Source organism: Vombatus ursinus, unplaced genomic scaffold (assembly GCF_900497805.2).
Source record: "Vombatus ursinus unplaced genomic scaffold, bare-nosed wombat genome assembly UNPS02014794.1, whole genome shotgun sequence".
Taxonomy (NCBI): Eukaryota; Metazoa; Chordata; class Mammalia; order Diprotodontia; family Vombatidae; genus Vombatus; species Vombatus ursinus.
Window position 1 is genome coordinate 20,706,142 of NW_020954572.1, and position 26,306 is coordinate 20,732,447.

Consider the following 26,306-nt stretch of genomic DNA (forward strand, 5'->3'; position numbering starts at 1 on the left):
GCGGAAGTGATTGGTACTGCGGGGCAAGATGGCGGCACCCAAGGGGCCTTAAAGCAGGTTAGGTGGGCATCTCAAGCGGTCTTTTTACCGGGTGGAACTTCAGCCATGGTCCCCGGCCCGGGTGCAGAGCTGGGCATCCACTTCCTGGTTTATTTGCCCGATACTGGCGCCTTCTCTTTGGGAGACCCGCGGGTCCGCGTGGGAGAGTGGGGAGTGAGAGCGCTTTTTTCGCCCGGGGTGCGTGGAGAGCCAGCGGAGATATCCCGGGCTCTGGGGGGAAGGAGAAGTCCAGGCCTGGGAGCTCGCCCCAGCGGCTGGTGGCGTTCTGTTCTTCTTCCACCCCGTGGGACTTGCATTAATTCTGTTATTTCCATTTGAGTTCTCTGGTCTACACTGAAAGCCCCAGTTCAATTCAGCAAGCATTTAGTGAGCGCCTACTACATGCGTGTCCTCTACTGTAGGGCAGGGACTGTGTTTTTGTCTTTTTTTTTTTTTTTTTTTTTTGCTTTCCCAGCACTTGGCATAGTGCCTGCCACATAGGAAACGCTTCATAAATATTTGTTGAACGACTGACAGTACATACAGAAACAGAACGATCAATCGTCGGTCCATAAAAACAAAGAAAAACGATTTCTAACACCCAATCAACAAACATTGATTAAGAAGAACTATTTATTAACGTCTCATTTTGTGCCAGGTACTGTGCTAAGTGCTTTACAAATATTAACCTCATCTGGCCCTGCTATTATCCCCGTTTTACAGCTGACGAATCTGAGGCAGACAAGTTAAGTGACTTGCCCTGGATCATGTAGCTTAGTTAGTGTCTGAAGTCAAAGAAAATCTTTTGACTAAAGACCTAACATTTTACTGCTCCACCTGCCTGTTCTGAGTCTACCGTGTGCTGGTATTGGGCTAGATGTAAAGATAAATATAAAAAAAGTGAAAGTCTCCAACTTAAGGAGTAGATTATAATTCTTTTTATTCTGAAGTTATCTTGAGCCAAATCTTAGAGTTCGAATGTGTGGGCAGCTTGTAATTTGCAAAGTGCTGTCTGGACAGTCTCTATTAAAGCAGCTGGAACTCAATATCTGATCACTTAGCTCCTTTGAAAATTAAGGAAAATAGCTTATGTTATTGCAGTGTAGTGTAATGGGTATTGGATTACTGGGGTGAGAGTCAAGTCTTGGCTCTGGCATTTATAAGCCATGTGATCTTGGTCTAGTCTAGTCCCTGGTCTGAGTTTCTCAGCAGAATGGAGTAAGGGTGTGGTCTCTATTGTCCCTTCAAGATTTAACCTCTCTTCTGATTTAAATTTCCCAAGTTAGATTTGTACTTTTATGGGGGAGGATACACCCAAGACTTGCCAGCACTTGGGTTTTTGTTGTTGTTGTAGTATATATTTTTGTATTTGCGTTTGTAGTTTTGTCCCAACAATAAAAATTGGTTGTGTTTACAGTGTGGCAGGCACTGTGCAAAATCCTGGGGGTTTTGTTGTTTCTGTATTGGTTCATTCGTGTCTGACTCTTGGTAAAAGTCATTTGGCATTTTCTTGGCAAAGATATTGGTTTGCCATTTCCTTCTCCAGCTTATCTTACAGATGAAGAAACTGAGGCAAACAGAGACTTGCCCAGGGTCATGCAGCTAGTGAGTGTGTCTGAGGCTGGATTTGAACTCAGGTCTTCTTGACTCCAGGCCCAGCATCTATCCACTGGGCCCATTAGCTGCTGGGGATACAAATACAAAGAGAAAGACCCTACCCCCAAGTTGCTTGTATTCTAATCTGAGCGTTGTGGCCTTTATGGTTGTTTTGGTTAGGGGGGTCATAGGGCTGACGGAGAGGACCCTTGGAATTGATTGACGTGGAATGTTAATTGTAAGGGGAAGTGGAGGGGAAGAAAGGGTATCCACCAAGCAGCATTCTATGAAGATATCCAGTGAGCAGAAGCATTATGAGTCTTCGTAGCTACGGAGAACTTTAACCAATCAAGATTGAAAGGGCCCCATGGTGCACATTGGAGAGCCAGGTCAGAGGCAAGGAGGCATGGTATGAAGATGACTGGAAAGTAGGGGTTCTTTTCATGGTACCATGCAGTTATATAATAGGAAACAGTGCCTTTTTTCCCACTTATGTAGGACCAGCTTGGAATGCCTGCCTTTTCTGAAGTAAGCAGCCTACCTACCTGTGGGTGTTTTGTTCAGTTAATCTATAAATATTCATTTAATGCTTACACTGTGCAAGCTGCTTTACAAAATACAAGCCCTAAAAAGACATGATCCCTACCAAATAAGAATTTAGAATCCCAGACTCTATATATTTTGGACCAAGTGGATAGATCAGAGCAGTCAAACTTTTTTTCTGGCATTTAAGGCCTTGTGAAATTTGTTGCTAATTACCTGTCCTCCCAACCTTCGCCTACCCCCTACCCCCATTTTTCTCCTAGAAGCATGTTGTTGTAGTGGAAAGAATTCTGGTTTTGAAGTCCTTTCTAGATGGTCAGACCAGGCACTTTTTAGTGTCTCTCTTGCAGGGGGCTCTGCATTGTTCTGGAGCTTGATGCAACCAGCGTAAAAACAGGAACCTCTAGAACACAGGTTTCTTAAATTTTTTTTGTTTCATGGACACCTTTGGCAGTCTGGTGAAACCTATGGACCCCTTCTCAGGAAAATGTTTTTAAGTACATAAAATCAAATACATAAGATGACAAAGGAAATCAATTATACTGAAATACAGTGTGTGTATGTGTGTGTAGATAGATAGATATCTATCTACACACATATATACACACACATATATGTATATATTGTGTATATATCTCTCACAGACCCCCAAGTTAACAACCCCTGCTGGAGAAAACCTCACTGTTCTTTGCCCTGGGTTCTGTGCTAGACCTTTTTCATCATACCTTTGGCTTTCATAATCTCCCTGTTATTAATATACTAATGATTAGAGAGTTATTGAACATCGTTGTCTCTATTGTTATATCTTTTAAGAAATTTTAAATGATTTTGTTGTATGGGTGGGAAGAGAACTCATCCATTTTGAAGGCCAGGCAAAGGAGAATAGAACTCTTTTTCCAAAATGCCCTATCCTTATTAATTTTCTTCTCCTAAAACAAAGCCAGAAATGGAAACAACCTGAAAAGCTTTTTAAAAGGGACAAAAATCCCAAAACAATTTTGGGGGATGAGAGTAAAGGGTAGCACTTTGTTCTACTGAATCAAATGCTTTTTAAATAACAAGCATTCAGAGCAGTGGGATCTTGTATTCCCTGGATCTTTTGGGCAGTTGTGTCATGGTAAAGATGTGGTCTGTCACTTGTGAAAGCCTGTTCCCGGTTAATATCCTTATTGAATATGTCTTCAATGTGTGTGAAGATGATTCTCATAAAAATTTTATATAGAAGGGAAAGTAGGACAAATAGGTTCATGGCTGTCAATATTCTCTCTCTTTTTTTTTTTTTTCCTTATTAACAAGGTTTTTTCCCACACCGTTGGTATCTTCTCCTTCAGACACCTTGTGATTTTATCAGTGCCCTCACAATGGTGTCACCTTCAGTGCAGCTCTCCTTTATGAGCACTTGGTCAGATTCAGCTGGTTTTCTCGGCTTTGTTCCCCTTCAGTGCTATTTCTACCTCCTCTCTAAACTCCTCTGAGACTATGATGTTAGAGTCTGACTCTGGTAGCTATACTGGTCCCTAATATCCTTTATAACAAACAGAAAAGTTTGTTATAAAAATCTTTGCAGTTCTTTTCCATTTTTATTTTGTTTGTTGTCCTCCTTCATTTTTGTCCTTAAATTCCCCTGAATAACTGCTTGATTTTGTCTCTTAGAAAGCTTTCTTTAAAATGATTTTAATCCCCACTGTTTTCTTTGCTTTATGAGGCAATACTGCTTATAATCTTCCATGCTCTTTGATCGTAAAACCTTTTTTTCTCTCACCCCCTGAACTTGTTTTGGTATTTTTCCCCCCTTTAAAAATTTTTTTAGGTTGTTTCTAGTTCTGGCTTCAGTTTTATGGAGAACAGAATTAACAAGAATTAGGCATTGTGAAAAAGAGCTTTAGTCTCCTCTGCCTGGCTTTCTAAATTTCCTATACCCTCCATCCTACTTATCCAACAGTCTTTCCTAAATCCTTCCCAATTATACATCTACTCTAGTAAGGCAAGTCTCCTCACTATTGCTTATAAATTAGCCATGCTGAGTCCTGTTTGTATACCTTTGTTCATTCTGTATCCAGTTCAATCCAAGGTGTGTTAAGTGCCAACTATGTGCAAAGTACTGGATTAGTTGCTGGGGGTGCAAAGTCAAGAAGAAAAACAGTCTACAGCAGAATACAACATGTATAAATACATAGATGATAATTTGAGGGGAGAAAAGGCACTAATAACTGGGGGTAGGCGGTAGCACATGATGTGAGCCTTGAATGAAGCTAGAGATACTAGCTTCTAGAGAAGCTGGAGAGGTAGAGATGTAGAAGGCACCTTGTTTTGTGGCAGTCCTCTAGCATAAGGGAGTCCCTTCTGGGAAAATGTAGGACTCCCCTATTGACCCTTGCTTTCTATCATTGGGTTCTTTGTGCCCCTCCTCTCCCAGTGTAGGTGCTGCTGTCAGTAGGGTAAGTCCTTGTCTGGATACTCAGTTTATGTCTAAGGAAAGGCCCATGGGCCAGGCAGAGACATGGGGGGGAAACAACCCTTTAATGAGTTCAGGTGCTGAGAATAGCATATGATAACGGTGGGAGTCAGTCCAGTGCAAAGCTTTATCACAAGCAGTGGGGAAAAGGGGAAAGGGAAGAGAGGAAAACGATACCCACACATAACACATATACACATTAACATAGAGCATAACTCATGTAACAGCACCTTTCCATTAGGAAGCCTATAGACATGGGTCTATTGAGCAGGAGGTGGGTGTTCAGCAGGAAGGTATGTTCCTGCTGGAAGGGAGGTGGTGCTCCAGCAGGAGTGAGGTTCTTATACTCTGATTTTGGGTGGCCCTCTTGGGATCAAGGCAAAATATTATTTTGGAAGGTTTGTTATTAGGGAGAAAAAACAAACTGGTAGTAGACAAAATATTATTTTGAGGGATTATCAGGGAGAAAAACAAGCTGGTGGTAGATGAAATATTTTTGAAGGACATAGCTGTACCAACCTTCGAAAAAATGTTATTGTCAGTATTTTTCCATGAGTGTATTCTGTAAGCATACAGCCTTCCTTAAGGAGAGACTGTCATGGTGGTCTCAAGAGCATCAGGCCAAGTTTTATAATACACTAATCAATGGCATTGAAGTAGGAGAACTGCATACTAAGTTCAGGTAAAAGTAAGTCCAGTATGATTGAAACATAGAGTATGTAAAGTGACGTAATGTTACATAAGCTGGTTGAAGCATGATTGTGAAAGATTTTAAATACCAATCAGGGAGTTTGTAGTTTATTCTAAAAGTAATAAGAACCACTGAAAATTATTGAGAATATCACTGACATGGTCAAGCAAATGCTTTATTTAAGAAGATATTTTGGGGGTAGCAAGGTGGCACAGTAGATAAGAGCTCTGGCCTTGGAATCAGGAGGACCTGAGTTCAAATTCGGCCTCAGACACATAACACTTACTAGCTGTGTGACCCTGGGTGAGTCACTTAACCCCAATTGCCTTAGCAAAAAAAAAAAAGTGTTAAAAGAAGATATTTTGACAACTGTGTAAAGGATATATTGGTAATGGGAAAGAGTTTTATAATAATCCAGGCAAGAAGTGATGAGGGCCTAAATTAGGTTAGTAGTTGTGGGAGCAGATAGAAGATAGGTGAGAGATTTTTTGTTTTATTTTGAGGTGTTTTAGAACCAAACCAGTATGTGCAAGGAACAACAAGCAGGTCAGTGTACATAGATTGTAGAGTGCATGGAGGGGAATAAAGTATAAAAAAACTGGAAAAGTCGGAAAGGAACAGTTACAAAGAACTTTCAGTGCCAAACAAAGGACTTTGTATTTGATCCTGGAGGCAATAGGGAGCCAGTGGAATTTATTGATTGTGGGGGTAATGTGGTCACACCTGCATTTTAGGAAATTCCCTTTAGCAGCTGAGTGGAAGATGGATTGGAGTCTTGAGGCTAAGAGATGCCCCCCAGAAGGCTATTGCAGTAGTTCAGGTGTAAGACAATTATGGCCTGAACTAGAGTGGTAGCTGTGTGAATAGAGGAAATGTTACGTCTGTGTGAGATGTTGTAAAGGGAGAAATGACAAGATCAGGCAGTAGATATGTGGGGTAATTGTGGAGTAAGGAGGTGAGGATGACCCCAATTGTGAAAGCCTGAGTAACTGGGGGTATCTCTTTTTTTTTTTAAATAACAAAAAATATGTTACTAAAATACAGGATTTACAGAAGTTTCCAGACAAGCTATACAAAATGGTCACAAACTTTTCCTGAAGGGAGGTTTCTACACTTGACAGCAGAATCAGGATATTAATAAGGACTATGATATTTAATGTTCCCTTTTTTTGTTCACATCACCAAACTTATCCATCTATAGCATCTAAGGAGTTAGACTTGGCTAGAGGGCAGATTCTGAAGTGCAACTGGTTAGTTGCTTTAACCAGTGCAGTTAGCATCACCATAAAAAGGGAAAAGGAACCCACAAAACTGGAAGAAAAAAATGACACACGGAAGTTAACTGACAACTCCGTTCATTCACAATGCTTATACTTATATCATGGTGGAAGAAATGAATAAAGGCAGAACTGTGTCACAGTTTTTAAATAATTTCACAATAATCCAGATGATACTCTCCTCATGTGTTACAACAGTGAATCCAGACAAGACATAGATTTGCTTAAGTGCATTTAATCACCAAAGGACTGAAGATGGTCTGTGTTTTTGTTCTGTAAAACGTTTCCTAGACTGTCCATTAAATGCAAACAAAAAAGGAAAAGGTCTTGACTGAACAGGAGAAGTGATGCACACTTGATGCTGAGATTGAATTTAAATATTTTTCATGGCATGTGTCCTAGTGGCTATTTCTGTGGCTTGGGCTTCTTTGCTCTTCCATTGCTCTGCTGCATTATTTGCTAATGGATCTTCTGGATTGAGAGCAGCCCTGTACAGATCTGCAAGGTTAGAGATCATTTGTCTTTCAATATATCTAAACATATTCTTCCCAACTTGTTTACATTAGAGTGATAAATTTTTGTCATGAAATATACTTTAGGAGCTGCCATTGGATATTTTGGAAGAAATAGTTCAGATTTAAAAGTCCCTTCCTCAAAGGAGGAATCCTGTGGGCCTGCAGAACCACATGAAAATAATGTAGGTTGCTTTTATCTGGTTCGTCTTTTATCCCAGGAACTGGTTCTGCCAACAAACACTGGGTTTCCTCAATAATCCTTCGAGATGGTCCAACCATCTTGTCTGATCTGAAATTCATCCTCAGGGTCTCATCCATAGCTTTGCTTGTCTCATGAATGAGTCAGATGGGTGGTACTCTTGACAGTTATAAGAAAGTTCAGAAGAAAGGAGAGTTTGAGGAAAAGATAAATTTGGTTTTGAACATGTTGAGTTTGGGATGTTTAGATATCCATTTCAAGATGTCTAAAAGGAGGTGGTGATATGAGATTATAGTTCAGGAGAAAGACTAGGGTTGGATATGTAGATCTGGGGGTCATCTATATAAAGATTGGATCCATGGGAACTGATAATATAAGTGAGAAAGTATGGGGCAAAAAGAGCTTTGGGGATGCTTACCACTTTTTTTTGGTAAATAGTATTTTATTTTTTTCCCAATTACATGTAAAGATAGTTTTCAACATTCATTTTTTATAAGATTTTGAGTTTCAAATTTTTTCTCCCTTCCTCCTTCCCATCCTTCCTCCCCAAGATGGTAAGTAATCTGATATAGATTATACATGTACAATCATGTAAATATATTTCCACATTAGGCATGTTGTGAAAGAAATATCAGAACAAAAAGGAAAAACCAAGAAAAACAAAAAAAAAGGTGAAAATAGTATGCTTCAATCTGCATTCAGACTCCATAGTTCTTTCCATGAATGTGGATAGCATTTTCTATCATGTCTTTTGGAGTTGTCTTAGATCATTGTATTGCTGAGAAGAGCTAACCTAATCATAGTTTAATGAGTCAAATTAAGTCAGACATAGATTAAACAGAACAATGTTGCTATTACTGTGTACAGTGTTCATCTGGTTCTGCTGACTTCACTCAGCATCAGTTCATGTAAGTCTTTCCAGGTTTTTCTAAAATCTGCCTGCTCATTATTTCTTATAGCACAATACTATTCCATTACATTCATATACCACAATTTGTTGAGCCATTCCCCAATTGATGAGTATACCCTCAATTTCTAATTCTTTGCCACCACAAAAAGAGCTGCAATAAATATTTTTGTACATGTGGGTCCTTTTCCCTTTTTTATGATCTCTTTGAGATACAGACCTAGTAGTGGTATTGCTGGGTCAAAGGATGGGCACAGTTTTATAACCCTTTTTACGTAGTTCCAAATTGGGGATGCTCACTATTAATGAGCATTGTGTGCATGGAGAGCCAACAAAGGAGACTACCGAGGCGTGGTAAGATAAGACAGATAGGAGAGTTGGAAAAAGAGCAGTATCATGAAATCAGACCTAGAGGGGAATATAGAGGAGGTGACACAGAGGTTTGCGAATCCATATGACTGAAAGGGTGGCAGCACCCTCAATGAAATAACAAAATTGGAAGTTCCATTTTGAACACATTGGTTTGAGGTGTCTGTGGGACATCCAGTAGGAGGTGTCTAACAAGCAATAAGTGATGGGAAATTGGAGAATCAGGAGAGAGATTACAACTGTGTTTAGATTTGAAAGTCATCTTTGAAAAGGTTTTTGTGAGGATCGAGAGATTGTAAAGCACAGCACAGTGCCTGGCACATAGTAAGTGCTATATAAATGTTAGCTATTATTATTATCATCTGCACAGAAATTACAAAATCCTTTCTCTAGTATTCCCTTCGATGATCCTTCATTGCCTCACTTGTCTCCTCCAAGAAGCACCTTCTGCTCTGAACCTGCTCTGATCTCTTCCTTCTTTGAATTTCTATCTTTAGCAGCCACATGCCCTGGATTTTCCAGGACAGACCTAATTCTGAAAAGAATGTGTACTTTTAGTGAGGCTCTGTAAGAGGAAGATCCTTTGTCAGGTTCTATGTCCCAATTTTTTGGTTTTGGAAAATATGGTCATTTTACCTGTTACACTCCTATTCACCACCATACAATTGTTCTCCAGTTGTTTTATGTATATTAGTTTTATCTTTTCAGATTTTCAACTCCTTAAGCACAGAAACTGTGGCTTATGTTTTTCTTATAATCCTCATAGTAGTTAGCACAGTTCTGAGGACATGAGGGGTTCAGTAAATACTTGTTGAATGATGACAAAGGCAAAGTAACATAACTTAAAATGACATAACAAACATAAAAGAGCAGAAGGGTCCAAGGCCAAACTCCAGTGAGAAGTAGCCCCACAGCCATGGGCAAGACCTTGAGGCTTTAGGAAATGGGAATAAGACATCTATTAGCTGTGTCACAGTTTCTTAGGGAGGAAACACTTTGCACACTAACAAGTCCTGTATAAATGTACAAGCATAGTAGAATGGAGTGAAAAGAAAGTGACACAGGATGGATTTAGCTGACACAGACCCATGTGGGGGCAGTGTGCCCAAAGCAGCATGCAGAGAAGCAAGGGTCAAGTGAAGTAGACCTCAAGGAAGCCAGCTAAATTATATCCATTGTGCTGAAATCCTCACAGGGACTCTTGTGTGGCTCCCGGAGGGGAATAAGAGAACCCCCTAGTCTGGAACAGATCTCAGTGGGGAGGACTCCCCAGTGACAAAATGCTGTCGAGACCAAAGCCAGGAGAGTCCGAAGCGGACTTGTTGCGATTCCAGAATCAGTTCCTTTCTTCAGGGGCTACCCCAGCTGTACGAATAGCAAAGAAGGTAAACAAGAAGGACAGATATGTTGATGAGGACCCGCCTGTTCTGCAGGATCAGCGGGATGTGGTAACATTAGACAGTAAGTTGTCACGTCACAGGGATGGAGTGGAGGGATGGGGTCAGCGTTCGTCCTTTGGGCCTCTGTTTCCTGAATATTTACTCTTCTCTTCTCTTCTCTTCTCTTCTCTTCTCTTCTCTTCTCTTCTCTTCTCGTCTCTTCCACTCTGTTCTCTCCCTTTCTTCTCTTCCCCCCCGTCTCTCCCCTGTCTCTTTTTCTCCTTTCCTTTCCTCTCCTCTTACCCCCTTCCATCAGACTCACCACATCATCTGTTACTATAACTCTTTCCTTCCGGGTCCCACAGTGCCTCTGCCTACTGTAGACAACTGTCCCTTTTCTTGCTCTGAACTCTTAGTTTGCTAATTTGCATCATAATCTTCTCTCAGCCCTGATTTCTTGGGAAGGGCTGGGGGTCCTTATGTTTGTTTGTTTTTTGTCTTGTCAGAGCTTCCAGATTTACCCCCCACTCTAGTCCCTGCTCCTCCAAAGAAGGCCAGGCCTAGTCCACGCTTCACGCTGTCTGAGGACCAAGACCCTGAGGACAGGCTAGATCAGCATGACCAGCATATCACAGCTGTCTTCACCAAAATTATTGTGCGTCTTGCCCCTGCCTTTGTTGGGAAAAAAGAATCTGGACTGGGGGCAGTGCTAGAAGTTCTCTAGTTCTCCTTGTTACAGGAAGGGAGGGAGAACCATTTTAAGAAGTCTATATTTTTTTCTCCTGCCAGGCAGAATACAGGGTAGGCACCACTCTATTTGCAAGGGTGAAGGGTGAGGATTTGCTTCTCATCTGTGGTCCTGCTTTTCAGTGGGATTAGAGATCACCAGTGGAGTCTTTACCTCTTTAGTAGATTTTGTTTTGCTTCCCCAGGAACGTGATACCAGTGCAATGGCTGTGACCATGCCTCTTCCCAGTGGAGTGGCTTTCCCCTGTGTTTTCCATCGCTCACAGAAAGGCACCCAGGTAAACAAAGATGGGATCCCAGGCAGATGGTAGGAACAGGTAAGGGAGATGGTTGAACCTCTGTGGGAAGCTCGGCTAGGAAGCCATTTCTTTAGACTGCCCTGCCTTCCCCAAGGGCTATAGTTGTGGTCCTCCTAGGCTGAGTACAGCTTCTTATACTTTGTCCTAGAGACACCTTAGTGGAAGCATGGTAGCCACTATTAGCCTAGCTTTTTTTCCCTGCTCCCCAGGGGAAAACAGCAACATCTGGAAAGAGAAGCATTTTTGCCCAGGAGATTGCAAAAAGGAGGAAGGCTGAGGCAAACAGCACACCGATGGAGATGTCCATACCTACCCAGGGCCAACAGGAAGGTGAGTTTTCATCTATGAGGCTCTTTAGAATGAGAACTTTCCGGGATATATTTGTGGCTATACTCTTTTCTCTTCCCATTTGGAGCGGGCTTTGGGACCAGCCATTGTGGCATATGCCTGTAATCCTTACTACGATGGTGTCTGAGGTGGATGGATCGCTTGAATTTGGGAGTTCTGAGCTCTAGTAGGGCTACAGCAGATCAGGTTTCTGTGCTAAGTTGACACAAATGTGGTGTGTACTGGGAACAGAGAGCCACCAGGCTACTTAAGGAAGGGTGACCCTGCCCAGGTCAGAAAAACAGCCCTGGGACTGGGGTTGGATCTCAGTAAGGAATTGTCTCCCTGTCCCTGCTTAAACTCCCATGCACAAGGGAGATAATAACTCTGAACATGGGTTCAATATTGCGTCCTAAAAGAGAAAAGGCAAGAAATTATCTGGCTATTGGAGAAGTCTAAGGTAATAAGTGAACCTCTTTCCAAAATTGTAGTGACAGTGATGTGAGCGAAGGATTCCTTCCTTCATCTCTCAAACTGCTGGTAACAGTCTGGGGTCAGATTTCAGCCCATAAGGTGTGGAGGAGAAACCTCCAGAAACAGGTTGAGCTGAGAGCCAGCCAGTGTGGCAGAGCGAAAGGGGAGCTGGACGTGGAAAGACAAAATGAGCTGATGGAAAGTGAAGTAAGCCGATTATGCCAATGTAAACACAATAAGATGAAACCGAGTGCTGTGGATGGTGCTGATGCAGAGTGGCTCAGAAGATGGGCAGGAAACAGTGCATTACCATCAGACACAGTTGGCATTGTTGTTGGATTTCCTGAACTGTTTTTCTTTTCTGTTTAAATCTTTGCCACAAGGCAAGGCTTGCTGCAGCTTGTACCCCTTGAAAGACAGGTGAAGATTCAAAAATAAATAGGATGTTAAGTCAAAAGGCATCAATTAATAATTTTTTAAAGAAAGAAATGTGTACTGTACTTTGAGGTGGCAGAGACCTGGGTTGAAATCCTGCCTATGGCACTGACGCCTTTGTGACCTCAGGCATCGCTAAAGTTCTTGGTTCCTCATCTGTGAGTTGGGCCTAATGCTGTCTCGAGTACTTACCTCACTGGGTTATTGTCAGGATCCATGGAAAGAGTGTCTAGGAGATGCTTTTTAAGCACCTTTTCATGCACTGTATATAAAGCAGCCATTCTGTGGTCCCAGCCTCTAGGAAACCCTGTGTCTAATGAGACATGTCAGGGGTGAGAGGGAGAGAAGTAGCTACTGAGTGAGTGTGAGGATCTGACGGTTTCACAGAAGTGGGTGGGCCTAAGGGCAGTGTGATAACGCTACCCCTCCTCTTTGAGGCGTCTCAGAACCCCTGATCCCCTTTCTAGACTCAGGTCAGATGCCATCTCTTGCAGAGGACATTTTGGTTGTCATTTCTTATCTGTCCCTTCACCCAGATTAATTTGTGTTTATTTTATATTTACTTAGTAGTTTACATGTTGTTTCCTCCTAGCAGAATGCAAGCTTTTTTGAAGGTAGGAGTTGTTCTTATTTTTGTCCTTGCAGCCCCATTGCCTAGTACAGTGTCTGGCACACAGTAGGTGCTTAATAAATGCTTATTGAATTGAATTGAACCGTCAACCTTTTTCAGGATCCCTGACATCTAAGGCACTAGGACTTAGGGTGGAGGGCTCGTGTGTTCCAGAGACTGGCAAGAGTTCCCAGGGGCCCCAGCTCATCACTGGAGAGGGCCTCCAGAGTCAGGATGCCAGGCGTGAGATCCAGACCATCCATGAGGAGAACTTGGCAAAGCTGCATGCCTTGGGCCCAGAAGAGATCCTTCAGGAGCAACAGAGGCTGCTTGCCCAGCTCGGTAGGGGGATGGATCAGGGCCCTCTCAGCTGGAGCTCTCCTGGGAACTCAGCTTTCGTAATGTTGAAAGACTGGTCACATTGATTAGTTGGGAGGAAGTGAGAGGGATGTTCATCCTCCTAAAGATGACTTCTTCCATAAAGCCCTTCTCTTTGTCCCTGTTAATGAGCTGTGTGGGATTGGTGGCTGAATGGGGAAAGAGCAGGGAGCCCACATAATATAAGAAGGCTAGGGCTGCTGCTGTGTGGAGAATTATTTTATTCTCAGCGCTCATGGGTAGAAACACAAGAGACCATGTCATCTAGAAGTCAGTCAGAGATGTGTGGTCTCTCCATTCTCCCTGCCTGCCCTTCCCTGTGCCTCCCAGATCCCGGCTTGATTGCTTTCCTGAAGTCGCGGCGTAGCCCTGCTGGTCAGGCGGGAGTTGAAAGTATGGAAGAAGAGAAGTCGGGAACTGTTGTTCACAAGACCCCCGAAGAGGAGCCAGTGGGGCCGCCACCTCCCAGTGGGTACAAGTGGACACAGCCAGAGCTGGCCACCTCAGGTTTGGAGGAGTAAGGGAAAGAGCACCCCATATCCCAGACCTGTTAGAAGGGCAAAGAGAAAACATGCCCGTCCTGGGTGGCCAGCCCCAGCCCCACCGCAGAATGTGCTTAGTAGGTGTGCGTGTCCTCTTCACTTTGCCTCCTGCTGCGTCTCTCCTACTTTATCTGCTCTAGTGTCTCGAGAAGAATCACCACAGCATAAGAGCCAGGACACTGACCAGGAATCCGATCTTTTGGGATGTCTTTAATCCCCGTTAGAGCTGGATGCCTGGACTGGTTCCACCCCTGGGGTCCCTTCTGCCCTTGCTTTTGGTGGGGGTGGGGAAAGGATGTTGCCATCATGAGCCTGACTTGGATCTGTGCATGTATGCTAGACCAGAAGCAGAGGGGCCAATGGGAGCAATCATTTTCCAGGAACAGGATGATTTCATTAGTAATTAACAAAAGAACAAACCTAATTACTGGCGCTGGGAACCTCCTGCCCCTAGCACAGCCCAAGGGCAGCTGGGCAGGACTGGCAGGAGATTGAGGGATGGAGAGAAGACAGAGATTATGTCTCTGTGGGTTTGGGGGTGGAGGAGGGGAGTGACTATCCTGCTCCTATAATGTACAATGTCTTCCTTTCCCCTAACCCCAATACACACATGGTGTCCATATTGTATTCTGGCTCCTGGGCAGGAACTTAGATCAGTGGGCATGGGGAGAATGACAGCCATGCTTCTCCAAGCACCATTTTATTCCTCCACTTCTTTTTTTTTTTTTAAATTCCTCTTCTTCTCAAAGGGTTGCTAGATCTCTTTAGAGTGGGTTCAGCAAGAAGTGCTGCTCTCCCATGAGGCAGTCTCAGGGACTTCAGATGAGTGAGACCATTGGCTGACAGGAGTTGTCTGTGTCTTAGTTGGGGCTGGGTGTAGTACTTTCCAACTTTTGATTCAATCCCCTCTAGTAAGGTGAAAACCTTGGAGTCTGGCCCCCAGTACCTTAAAGAGATGATCTAACCCTTTGCTCCTCCCCAGCTCCAGAATTGCCTGTGACCCCTCACAAGGAGTGGCTTCACATGGATGCCGTGGAGTTGGAAAAGCTTCAGTGGACTCAGGATCTGCCCCCACTCCGGCGGCAGAAAACCCAGGAGGTGAGGAGGGAGGGCCCAAGAGATTTCTCAAGAAGGTAAGACTAAATAGGGGGGACATATAGTGACAATTTCTGCTTCTTCTTGGCTGGAAACAAATTTCTTGTCTCTTCTGTCACCTCCCTGGCTTGGACCTCTAGCCTGGAAGAGGAGTTTGATTCCTGACTTACTGAGAAGATGAAGGTGGAGGATTACAGTGTATTAGGTGTGAGGAGGAGGAGGATGCTGGCACCTCGGGCCACAACCCTTTCTTTCTTTCTTTGGATCAGGGAATGCAGCAGGCACGTTTCAGTCTCCAGGGAGAGCTGCTGGCCCCTGATGCTGACCTGCCCACTCATCTGGGCCTGCATCATCATGGCGAGGAGGCAGAGGTGAAGCCTGGGCCCAGGGATATGGAGTCATGGGAGCTATGCTGGTGGTGTGCCTGGGGGAGCCTTGCCAAGGGTTTTTAACATTGATAGTGTAGGGGAAGCACCCTCTGGTTCTTTGCCATCATGGAGCCGGGGATGCCAAGAAGCCCCAGGCTGGGCCTGAGTATCAGTTTTATCAATTCATCTCCTTCCAGAGAGCAGGATACTCCCTTCAAGAGATATTCCATCTGGCCCGTAGCCAGATCTCCCAGCAGAGAGCACTGGCCCTGCAGGTGTTGGCCCGAATCATCTCTAAAGTGAGTGAGCCTTCTCTCCCTCCCCCTGCTACTTCCTCTCTCTCTCAGTTCTTTTCTCTCTCTAGTGTCCTGCCTCTTTTTATCCTATCTCACTAATTCAGAAAAATTCCTTCATGTGAGTTAGCATGAGAAATGAGGGGAGCAGGGACCAGGGCGCAGGGTGCCGAATAGAAAGACTGAAGACCTGTTGAGGTCATTGTCTTCTCTGAGAATTCTCCTCTCCTTCCCAACCTTTTCCAGGCCCAGGCAGGTGAATTTGGGGGTCAGCTGACAGACAGTGTCCTGCGCCTCCTATTGGATGCTGGTTTCCTCTTCCTGCTGCGTTTTTCATTGGATGACAGTGTGGACAGTGTTATTGCAGCTGCTGTGTGGGCACTACGGGCTCTATTGGTGGCCCCTGGAGACGAGGTAACCTTTGGTTATAGAAACACTTCCTCCTCACTTAGAGGAGATGCAAAGGAAAGAGTCAGATATAGGTGGAGGGTAGCACGGAGATACACATGTTCCCTTCTCTTGTGGTCGTTGGGCTGAAGAGATGGGTTGAACCCCTCCATCATGTCAGCGGGACAGAACTCTTTCCATAATGGATTTGCCTCATTCCAGGTTCCCTGCCTTGTCCTTCCCTTTCTTTGTAAGTAGTCCTGTACACAATAGTCACTGAGTTTAGATGTCCCCGGGAAGCACAGGACAGTAGCCTTGCTCTGGAGTCCAGATTAGAAGGACTACTCTCATCTTCATACATTTCCTCTTCTGGCAGGAACTCCTGGACAGCACCTTCTCCTGGTATCAAGGAGCAGCTGTATTTCCCTTGATGCCATGCCAAGAAGAAGAAGAGGAGGAGGATGAAGAAACCCCCGCAGAAAAAGCAAGAAAGAAGAACCCCCAAGAGACCCAGCCCCCACCAGATCTGGCCCGACGTGATGTTATCAAGGTATGGATGACTGGGAGCCAGATTGGTGTCTGTGCCAACAGTAGACCTGAGGCTGTAGGGGTGCATGCATCAGAAAAGGGCTGAGGAGGAAATGGATGTCCCTAGCACTTAGGAAGCTTTGGCTTCCTTGAATTACTGTTTTTGTCAGTATTTCTGTCTCCTTTGACCCCACCAAGGGTCTCCTGGCTACTCAGCTGCTGCCTAGACTTCGATATCTACTTGAGGTGACCTACCCTTCACCCACTGTGGTCCAGGACATTCTTGCTGTCCTGATCCGAGTGGCACGGCACTCTCTAGAGTCAGCCACAAAGGTAATGAAAAGCAGGGGTGGGGGGGGTGTAGATGGGGGAGGGATGTAATCAGAATCTGTACCTTGATTCCCAGTGTCTTGGTCCTGCCTCCTCTAGGTCCTAGAGTGCCCTCGGCTAATAGACACCCTGGTTCGAGAGTTCTTGCCCTCAAGCTGGTCACCTGTGGGAGAAGGACCAGTTTCGCGACTACATGGCATGCCCTGTGCTGCTGCTATGAAGCTGCTCCGTGTCCTGGCATCAGCTGGAAGGAATATTTCTGCCCGCTTGGTAAGCAAGACATGAAGGCCAAAACTAGGAATAGACAGCAGAGAATGGGTCACTGAAAAACAAGATTGAGAAAGCCCATCTGAGTGTAACAATTAAAATGTAAGAGTCGTCCCTGTCATTTAAACCAGGGCTCAGATCCTACACTCTCTCTCTTCCTCCTGTAAAACTTGAAAAGATCCACTGAGTAGGAACCATATTGAGTAGATTTGAAAGCTTTTCTCAGGCCCACCCATCTTGTGATTGTCAGAATTCAGGTGTGTTTCACTCTAACTACATTAGATGTAAGAGGCTGCTTATGGGAAGACCATTGGTGCTCCCCTAGACCAGAAGGGAGCAGGCACTTCTTATTTTTTTAAATAAGTTTTTACTGATGTCTTCTGTTTTTTCAGTCATCAGAGTTATCCCCAGTATCCTTCCTCCTCCTCTTCCTCCTCCTCCCAGAAGCCATCCTGTATGACAAATTTTTTTTTTATCAGCACAATTGATCAATACATTGAAAAAGGTCCAAAAGGTGCAATGTCTAACACCTGTGGACTTGTTTGGGATTGTCCTCTCTTATCTCTTCAAATCCTGCTTAATATCTATAATTTTGTTGTGTTCACTTTTGAATTTTTGGTGTGTTCTTTCCATTTACGTTGTTGTAGTCACTGTGTATGTTGTTTTCTTGGCTCTGCTTACTTCACTCTTCATTAGTTTATGCAGATCTTTCTATGCATCTCCGTATTCATCACACACATCATTTCTTACAGCACAGTAACATTCACGTACCACACTTCATTTAGCCATCTCCCAGCTGATAGTCGTCTATTTTGTTTTCATTTCTTTGCGGTTGAGTCAGGCACATATAAATATATATTCATCTCTCACCTGGAGCTAAAAACTTTTGTCTAGATCAAGTCCTGCCAATACCCTTCTCCTGCTACTGGACTCCTTTGCATAGATCTTTATGCTCCCCATATATAGTGCTTATGTAGCCCTATAGAGTGCATATATAGCCCTAAAAATGTGAATGAGTGAATGAATGAATTAATCTTTGCCCCTTACACCTGAAATGTCACATCAGAATGGAGAAAGGAAAGGTCAAGGCCCTGCTATGGAAATTAAGCTTTTTGCCCTTTTTGAACCACTCCCTCTGAGTAGAAGGGGTGTGTTATCCCTGATATCCCAATGGAAGAATTGGAGTTCTGATCTGTCTTCCGGTCTCTGGGTGCTATTCCTAGATGAGTGGCTTTGATCTTCGAAGTCGTCTGTGTCGCTTTGTGTCTGAGGCCCCCCAGGAATTGGCCATGCCCATCCAGGAGGCTGAGCAACTGAACACTGAGTCCTTTAGGCTCTGGGCAGTAGCTGCTACCTATGGCCAGGGTGGAGATCTTTACAGGTGAGAAATATTCTGCTTCAGGCAGGGAACATCTTCTTTGGCTGTTCCCATACAGGTCTGGAATGAATACTGGGGACCCCAGCCAGTTTCTCTGTCTATCCCATGCTCAGGTATTATCTGGAGGGTGTGAGTAAGATTTGGGGAAGCTATTTGCATATGTATGGCAGGGATCATGGAAATTAGAGCTGGAGAAGACTGAAGAGATTGGCTGGGTAATGCAGTGGATAGGAAGACCTGAGTTAAAATCCAGCCTTAGACACCTACCCTAGGCAAGTCACTTCACTTCCTTTTGACTTAGTTTCCCCACCTGTAAAATGGGGATAATAACAGTACTACCTTGCAGGACTGTTGTGAGGATCAAGAGATAATCTTTGTAAAGTGCGTAGTGCACCTTAAAGCACTCTATAAATGCTAGCTAACTATTATTGTTAGTTTGTCCCTCTTTTGCAGGTGAGAAAAGGGAGTCCCAGAGAAGTGAAATGACTTCCTCTAGTCCCCCAGCAGAGCGAGCATTTGGACCAGGTCTCCTGACTCCAAAACCAGTGCACTCTGCACTGTGGAGATCCTGCTTTGGGCTCCCCCTACACACCCCTGCACACCCCTGCACACAGTCTGTGGGTGCACTATCCCAGTGCGAAGGCATGACACCTTTTTTATTTGCATGTAAAAAGTGCTGAATACCTGTTTGTCAAGTCGAGTTGAAGGGAAGCCTTGGGAAAGATGTGTACAACCTGAGGGATGTGGTCCCTCTGCTTCTATCCAGTTAATTCTTGACCTTCTTCAGGACCAGCTTAAGACCCATCTCCTTCCTGAAGTCTTCCTTCCTGTCCCTCCTCCGCTCCCTGGAATTTCTGCAGAGCTTACTCTGTACCACTCACTTGGTGTTTGATCGGTACTGGAGTGATTACACCTCATGTCCTTCCAGCTGGGTAGCAAGCCTTTTGACGGCAAATGTTGGGTCTTTTGCCGGTTCGTGTTTCCAGAACTAAGCACAGGGCCCTTCATACAATAGGCATTTGATAAATACTGGATGGTGTCTTCTCCCCTTCTTTCTTTACCAGAGAACTCTACCCAGTGCTGATTCGGGCCCTTCAGGCACTACCCCAGGAGTTGAGCGTCCGGCCCCACAGCCGACTGGCCATGCATCGAATCTCAGCCTTAATCACCTTGCTCACCCGCTTGACCCAGATATCAGGCAGCAGCAACACAGAACTCCATGCCCCAGCCAGCACGTGAGTCTGCACCTGTGAGCCTGCTCCAGGGGTGGGTCCTACCTGCTTCCCTCCAATACTTCTAGATTCCTGGAGCACTTGGGTAGAGATAGAAGAAGGGAACTGTAAGCCTTCACTTTGCACCTGTTTCTTTTGTCCTTACAGTAACCCTGCTGAGTCCAACCTGTCGCCTGTCTCTCCCTCAATCACTTGGGTGCAAGTGTCTGGGCTCCGTCCTCTCATAGAACCAATTCTTCGACAAGTCCTGAAGGAGCTGCCCCAGCCTGACACTTGGAGGGCCCTGGTCCCACTGCCCACTGCCTGCCTGCTCTACCTAGCAGCCCACTATCAGGCCTGGAGTCATCAGGTGAGCCCCTACTTGTACTGAACTCCATGTCCCACCTGTGAGTAGTTCACCTTTTTTTCCCCCCTCTTACCTCTTTCTGTCTCCCCTATGCCTAGTGAACTTCAAAGGAGCATGTTGGGTATACCTGGAAGACCAGGGTCATCTTTTCAATTTTCTAACTGTTTAGCTGTCATGGACTATGAATGTTTGGGGCCTGGGGCCAAGAGAGGCCCCTGGATATTTCATTCTCAGGGTGAAAAGCCTGGAACTCCTCCCTACTTTATTTTATTCTGTTGGTAGACTAGGGTTGATTCCTGTCCTCTTCAACCAACCAACCAACCAATCCAGGAGGCTAAGGGTGTAGAATTGAGGGTGAAGAAGGAACTTAGGACACCAGCCTTTCCAGCAGGGTTGATGACTTCCTCTCTGTTCAGCTAATTTTAGTATTTCTTGGTTCCTTCCAGCCAAAGCTGTGCCCTGGAGAATGTCTTCAGGATGTGGAGCGACTTTCAGAGGAGTTGGTATTGCCCCTGCTGAGTCAGTCTACCTTTCAGGGCCTATGGGATTCACTCAGGTATAATTGCCTGAAGCAAGGCCCCATCTCCCACATGGTATCTTTCACTTGTCTCACTTGTCCTGCCTTTGAGGACAGTACAGCCTTTGAGTGCTGAGATCTTCTGGGAAGAAGTCTGAGCATAGACATATGCAACGTGGCTGCATATTCACTATGTCCCCAGATACTGCCTGAAGAGCTCCTACTCTGGGGAGCTGGGTGTGCTTTGGGGGGCAGGCCTGGACTGTAGGCCCTTGTGTGTCTCAGCAGAGCCCATATGGCCCCCCAGTAGATCTTAGCCACAAGTCCTAGAAGGAATGGCCTTCCTTCACAGAAGCTCCTGCTTCAGCCTTGGTCCCATATCCATTTCTTTTCAAGGGAAGATGCCAGGAAAAAATAAAACAAAACCCTGTCTTCTCTCATCCCTGCCTTTTTTCAGTTCAGTGCGTTTATACACACATTCATCAAGGTGCCGTGCTAGGTGCTGGGAATACAACACCAAAAACATGAGTCTCTGCTCTCAAAGAGCTTGCATTCTGCTGGAGGAGTGGGATAGGTATATGGATAAGTAGAGAAAAGGTCATTAGAAGAGGGAGAAGAGAATATTAACATTTGGGTGGGGGAAGGATTGTATAAAGGTGGCATCTGAGCTGAGCCTGGAAGAGAAGGATTCTGAAGGCAGAGATGGGGAGGAGAAAGTACTTTCCAAGTATGAGGGACAAAGCCTGAACAGAAACATAGGCAGGAGAAAGACTGTCTAGTTTGGGGGACAGTTCAGGTTACTTTTAATATAGAGAATATTGTGAAACGGGAATAATGTGGAATTGGTTGGTAAGATAGTAGCTAGCCTAGGGAAGGCCTTTAAAAGCCTTTTGGGAGAAGCATTGGGAACTGCTGAGGATTTCTGAATCAGGAGAGTAATGCGATCACATCTGGGCCTGAGGAAGGCTTTTTGGGTAGTTGTATGAAGGATGCATTAGAGAGGGGAGAAACTGGAATCAGGAAGAAGAGTTGGGAAGCTGTTGCAATAATTGCCCGGGTGACCGGTGGTGAGGGGAAGTGTGCGTGAAAAGGGGGTGAATGTGGGGGAAGCTGCAAAGGCAACATGAGCACGTCTTGGTGACGGGTTCAGTGTGGGATGTGGGAGGGAGGACAATGAAGAATGAATCACAAGTTGGGAAGTGAGAGATTGGTGGTGGCCTCCATGGAAAAAGGGAACTCTGCGGGAGGGTGTGCTTGGAAGGATGAAGAGGAATCAGTTTCCTTTTGGACCTGGGAAGTTTTGAGATGCCTGCAGCATGTCTCCAGGGGATGTCCAACAAGCGTTTGGTTATCCTGGACCAGAGTTCAGGAGAGTAGTTAGCCCGAGGATGTAGAATTGAGAGTCATGTGCGTATATGGAAGCTGATAGGTCACCAGAGGAGAGACAAGAGAGAGAGGAGTAGGTCCAGATAGAACTTCCAGGGACAACCGTCATGTGGAGTGCTTTTAGGGAGTCTGATTCGGGTCTTTGTTCTGCTGTTGGCAGGCGCTGCTCCCTGCTCTGCAATCCTCTGTCCTGTGCCTCAGCTCCAGAGTCCATCCCTAGCCTTGTCTCCCTGGGTTGTGGGGGAGGCTGTCCCCCACTCAGTCTGGCTGGATCATCTTCAGCCTTCCCTTTCCTTACCTCCCTCCTCTCTCTTCTCAACACCCTGGCCCGAATTCACAAGGGGCTCTGTGGCCAGGTAAGTCCTTGGACAATGAGTTTTCTGGATGGGGGTTTGGATCTCGAGCTCAGTAGATGAAAGTAAGGGAGAAAGAAGAGGGCAAGTGGGCAAGTAAGATAGATTTCCGTTCTGTCTTGCCCTCTCTTGGGATTAGACGGAAGGGAGTGGTGCATACCAGGAAGCCTTGGGAAGGCATAAAAGCTGGGTCCCAGAGGTTGAGCACGTTCCTTCCACAGCTTGCTTCAGTGTTGGCTGCCCCAGGGCTCCAAGATTACCTGCTTCATTGTGGAGCACCCTCTCGTGCCCCGCGACTCACTCCATTCTTGGCATGGGCTCTGAGACATGAATACCACCTCCAATACCTGGTGCTCACCCTGGCACAGAGAACGGTAGGTCTAGGTTTTTCCCCCCTTGTTCTTTCCCCTTTCTTACCTTCATCTCACCTGTGATTTTAACCTTCCTGCTACCTCCACTCACTTTGCTGTTTACATTGGTTCCTCTTGCTAGCTTTCCCCTTCCCCAGCCCTATCAGAATCCTTCTCTCTACCTTGCTCCAATGCAGTCAAACCTTTTCCCTGTCCTCTGTCGAGTATGAAACCAAACCCCCAAGTTTGTATCGGCCTTGCCCCTCTCTGCTTCCGCTCTTACTTCCCAGCCTTCCTTGTGTCTTCTGCTCTGCAGGCTGGGCTCAGGCCAGATCCAACCCCAGATGCCATTCTCTATCACACTGTGGCACTGACACTCATGAGTCACCTGCTGCCAGGCAGTGAGTACCTGGCCCATGAGCTGTTGTTGGGCTCTGTCTTTCAGCCAGAATTTCTCCCGTAAGTCTGGGGCTTGCTGAGGAGGAGCATGACTGGGGGGTGGAGTTGGGGAGCCTTGAGGAAGCTGTGCCTCTTTGGGTTGTATCTCAGGGATGGTGGGGGCTGTTTGCTACCCTAATCTTCTCTCCTTGTTTCATCGTGCTGCAGGGAAGGAGCTTCAGGAGGGCCTGAGGCGGCTGACTTTTCTGACAAGCTAAACCTGGGCAGCAGCCAGAGGCCTGGATCAGGACGAGGGTCCCTACTGGCAGAAGCATGTCAGGACCTGCCAGGCATTCGGGGCTGCTACCTGGCACATTGCACACTGCCCTGCCCTGCCCTGCTGCATTCCCAGGCCCTGTACCAGGGAGAACCCCTTCACATTCCTTCGTTGCTACTCCCCGTGCCAAAGGAGCCACTGCTGCCTGCGGACTGGCCCTTCCTCCCTCTCATTCACCTCTACCACCAGGCTTCTGGCCCTGTCTCTAAGGCCCTACCCCCCAGCTCCTTGGGCATAGCCACTCATGCCCTGCAGTGGGTGCTGGTCCTAGAGAGCTGGCGCCCTTCCAGCCTCCAGGTGATACCTCCTGCCGCCCGCCTGGCAAGGCTTATGTGTATATTCCTGATGGACAGTGACCTGTTTCGTGAGGCCCCCATCCAGCGCTACGTCATGGCCCTGCTTGCCCAGCTTTGCCAGCCCCAGGCACTGTCTCTCCTGAAGCTGGACTGTCCCTTGCCTGGCCTGGCCTCCTTCCCCGACCTCTACACCAGCTTCCTCGAGCATTTTGAAGCCGTCTCCTTCGGGGACCGTCTCTTTGGCACACTGGTTCTTCTTCCCTTGCAGCGCCGATACAGTGTCACCTTACGCCTTTCCCTTTTTGGGGAACATGTGGGAGCCCTTCGAGCCCTTGGATTGCCCCTTTTCCAGGTAATCAACTGACCAGTCACCAACAGTTGTTGAGCTCCTCTCATGTTTGAGCCCTTTTGAACATTGTAGGTCCCAGAAAGCACAGAACCCACAGTCCTGCCCATGAGGAGCTTATAGTCCACCTGAACACAGTAGACAACAAAAGGCCAATAGTGCTGCTGAATTACATGGTTCTGACTATCAGTGCTGTGGGATTGCCGAGTAAGAGACATGAATGGAAGCTGCAGTAGGCAAGGAAGGGTTCATACAAAGTGTCCCAAAAGTCTTGGTGCAGACTTAAGCGACTGAAGCTTTAAAACAAAAACAAAACTACACCAAGACTTTGGGGAAACCTTGTCTAGAGGTTATGGAGCATGGGCTCGATCTGGACCTTGAAGATCCTGGCCTGATCAGAACTAAGTTCCAAGGCTGGGGAACAATAAAGAATGGGGGCCAGGTTCTGAAGGGCCTTGGGTTGCGTTGCTCCCTCCTGTAGGCAACAAGGGAGCCAACTGTACATTCCTGAGCATGGGAGTATTTCTGTGGGGAAGAGTGTTGTGCTGGTGGCGTACAGAAGGAATTTGTCACTGCATCTCTCAGAACTGCCTGTCCTCACTCTGTAAGGCAGCACCAGCTCCAGCCATGGTCTCAATCCACGTCAGAGCCAGAGTCCCTGTGGCTGGGCTTTCATGTGGCTATCAGTTTTCTTGTCAGAAGTAGAGTTCGCTTCCTGGTTCTGAGTACTTGCCCCTGGCCCTGAAGTGCTTTCCTTCAGAAGAGGAGAGGGAATTGGGGTCAGCTGCATAGAACCAGTTTCATTGCCCAGTGTCTTCTTTATCCCTTACAGTTGCCTGTGGCCCTGGAAAACTATACAGCACCCCCAGAAGACAACCTGGAGCTCCTGAAACTTTATTTCCAGGCCCTGGTGATGGGTACTTTATGCCCACACTGGTGTCCTGTGCTCTATGCTGTGGCTGTGGCCCATGTCAATAGCTTCATCTTCTCCCAGGACCCAAAGAGCTCAGTAGGTTATAACCTTATTTCAGTAGGGCATTATGATGGGGAAGGAGCTGATGACTTAGCTATCCATGACTTAGTCTCCAGATCCTTTGAGGAGGGCATGGGGTCCAGCTCCAGAGGGGAAGAGCAGTGCTAGGTGGTTAAGAAGGATTTGGGGGCAGCTGGGTGTTGCAGTGGATAGAACACTGGCCCTGAAGTCAGGAGGACTTGAGTTCAAATCTGGCCTCAGACCAAACACTTGACACTTACTAGCTGTGTGACCCTGGGCAAGTCACTCAACCCTAATTGCCTAAAAAAGAAGGATTTGGTATTTGGTGGTGTTGGGAGGAGATGTCCTTTCCTGCATCCTAATGAGATCTTCCACAGCTCTGTCCGTGTCTTCATTCTTCTAGGACATGGCGATAGCCACCAGCAAGTGGATGCTCCAGAAGACATGGCTGCTGGCCAATGAGGTGGGTGAGGCAGAGGTGGGGACAAAAGAACCAGGAAGCATCCCAGAGGGAGAGCAGGGTTTTAGGAGGCAACAGGCCAGGAGGGTAGTTGTTTCCTCCTGCTCACGTGGCTGTCTCTGTCATTTTTCTCAGTGTCTCAAGCAGCACCTTCTCTACTACAAGCTTCCCAATGTGACCCTGCCTGAGGGCTTTGAGTTGTACCCTCAGTTACCTTCTTTGCGACAAAACCGCCTTCAGGATGTAACCAATGGACTACTCAAGGATGGGGTGCCAGAGTCTTAGTGCCACAGCCTGCAAATGGACAGATGACCATGTTCTCCTGGGGACCCCAAGAAGGATTCACTTTCCTAAGTGTGTACAGATGTCCTTGATGTCCTAGAGAGATGGGATCATCTCCAAGAGTCAGTCCAACAGAAAAACTTGTCCTGCAGAGACAAGAGCAGGAGGCCTCCTTCAGGCTCTGCTGGGAGCCTGATGGACTGATGCACTTACTGGGTCTCAGACATCCTTGTTTCTGAGGATGACTGAGCCGCGTTCCCTGCGCTGGGGCAGCCGTGAGGGGTAGGCCGGCCAAGCTGTACCTCCTCTAAGACCAGGGTCTGATAGTTCAGTGGCTGTGTGTATGCACTGAAATAAATAGTTTCTTCCTTTATACTCTTCTGGCCACATGACTTCCTCTTATGGCGATCGTTGGTGCCCGTGATGTGCAGCAGCATCATTTCAGAGTTAGGGATGGCTGCAGATCCCTTGGCTCTGTCCGCCACGGCCAGATGAACCTGTGCTTGGACAGGCACATCTCTGGCCCTGCATTCTCTGATCAGACCACTTTTTATTGATAATTAAGTGCTGTAGAGTCTGGGTTTGGGGACAGTGCTGTCCA

The 26,306-nt window shown here is 46.2% G+C and overlaps 1 protein-coding gene and 1 pseudogene across 4 annotated transcripts; one reads left to right on the top strand and one right to left on the bottom strand.

Moving 5' to 3' along the window:
* RPAP1 (RNA polymerase II associated protein 1) lies at positions 1 to 26,080 on the top strand. 4 transcript variants are annotated; one of them, XM_027869954.1, is made up of 25 exons: positions 1 to 57; positions 9,787 to 10,052; positions 10,477 to 10,625; positions 10,903 to 10,995; positions 11,226 to 11,346; positions 12,983 to 13,204; positions 13,571 to 13,747; positions 14,765 to 14,880; positions 15,147 to 15,248; positions 15,443 to 15,544; positions 15,785 to 15,952; positions 16,302 to 16,475; positions 16,652 to 16,786; positions 16,883 to 17,053; positions 18,274 to 18,431; positions 19,493 to 19,663; positions 19,808 to 20,009; positions 20,453 to 20,562; positions 22,070 to 22,265; positions 22,484 to 22,636; positions 22,929 to 23,071; positions 23,219 to 23,975; positions 24,802 to 24,978; positions 25,367 to 25,426; positions 25,559 to 26,080. In XM_027869954.1, exons 2-25 carry the CDS (start codon positions 9,872 to 9,874, stop codon positions 25,706 to 25,708), a joined length of 4,188 nt encoding a protein of 1,395 aa, XP_027725755.1. In that variant the 5' UTR covers positions 1 to 57; positions 9,787 to 9,871; the 3' UTR covers positions 25,709 to 26,080. The 4 variants fall into 4 exon arrangements, with proteins under 4 accessions (XP_027725755.1, XP_027725757.1, XP_027725756.1 ...); XM_027869956.1 differs by having other exon boundaries at positions 13,037 to 13,204; XM_027869955.1 differs by having other exon boundaries at positions 24 to 62.
* On the bottom strand, positions 6,975 to 7,395 carry LOC114048842 (annotated as a pseudogene).
* Positions 26,081 to 26,306: the final 226 nt, after the last annotated feature.

What these genes read in the sequence shown, in the direction of transcription:
- RPAP1 (XM_027869954.1), top strand. Translation starts at nt 9,872, where the DNA reads ATGCTGTCGAGACCAAAGCCAGGAGAGTCCGAAGCGGACTTGTTGCGA. An exon ending in GGATGTGGTAACATTAGACA is followed by an intron (nt 10,053 to 10,476) that starts GTAAGTTGTCAC and finishes TTGTCTTGTCAG; the next exon opens with AGCTTCCAGATTTACCCCCC. An exon ending in ATCAGGCCTGGAGTCATCAG is followed by an intron (nt 20,010 to 20,452) that starts GTGAGCCCCTAC and finishes GGTTCCTTCCAG; the next exon opens with CCAAAGCTGTGCCCTGGAGA.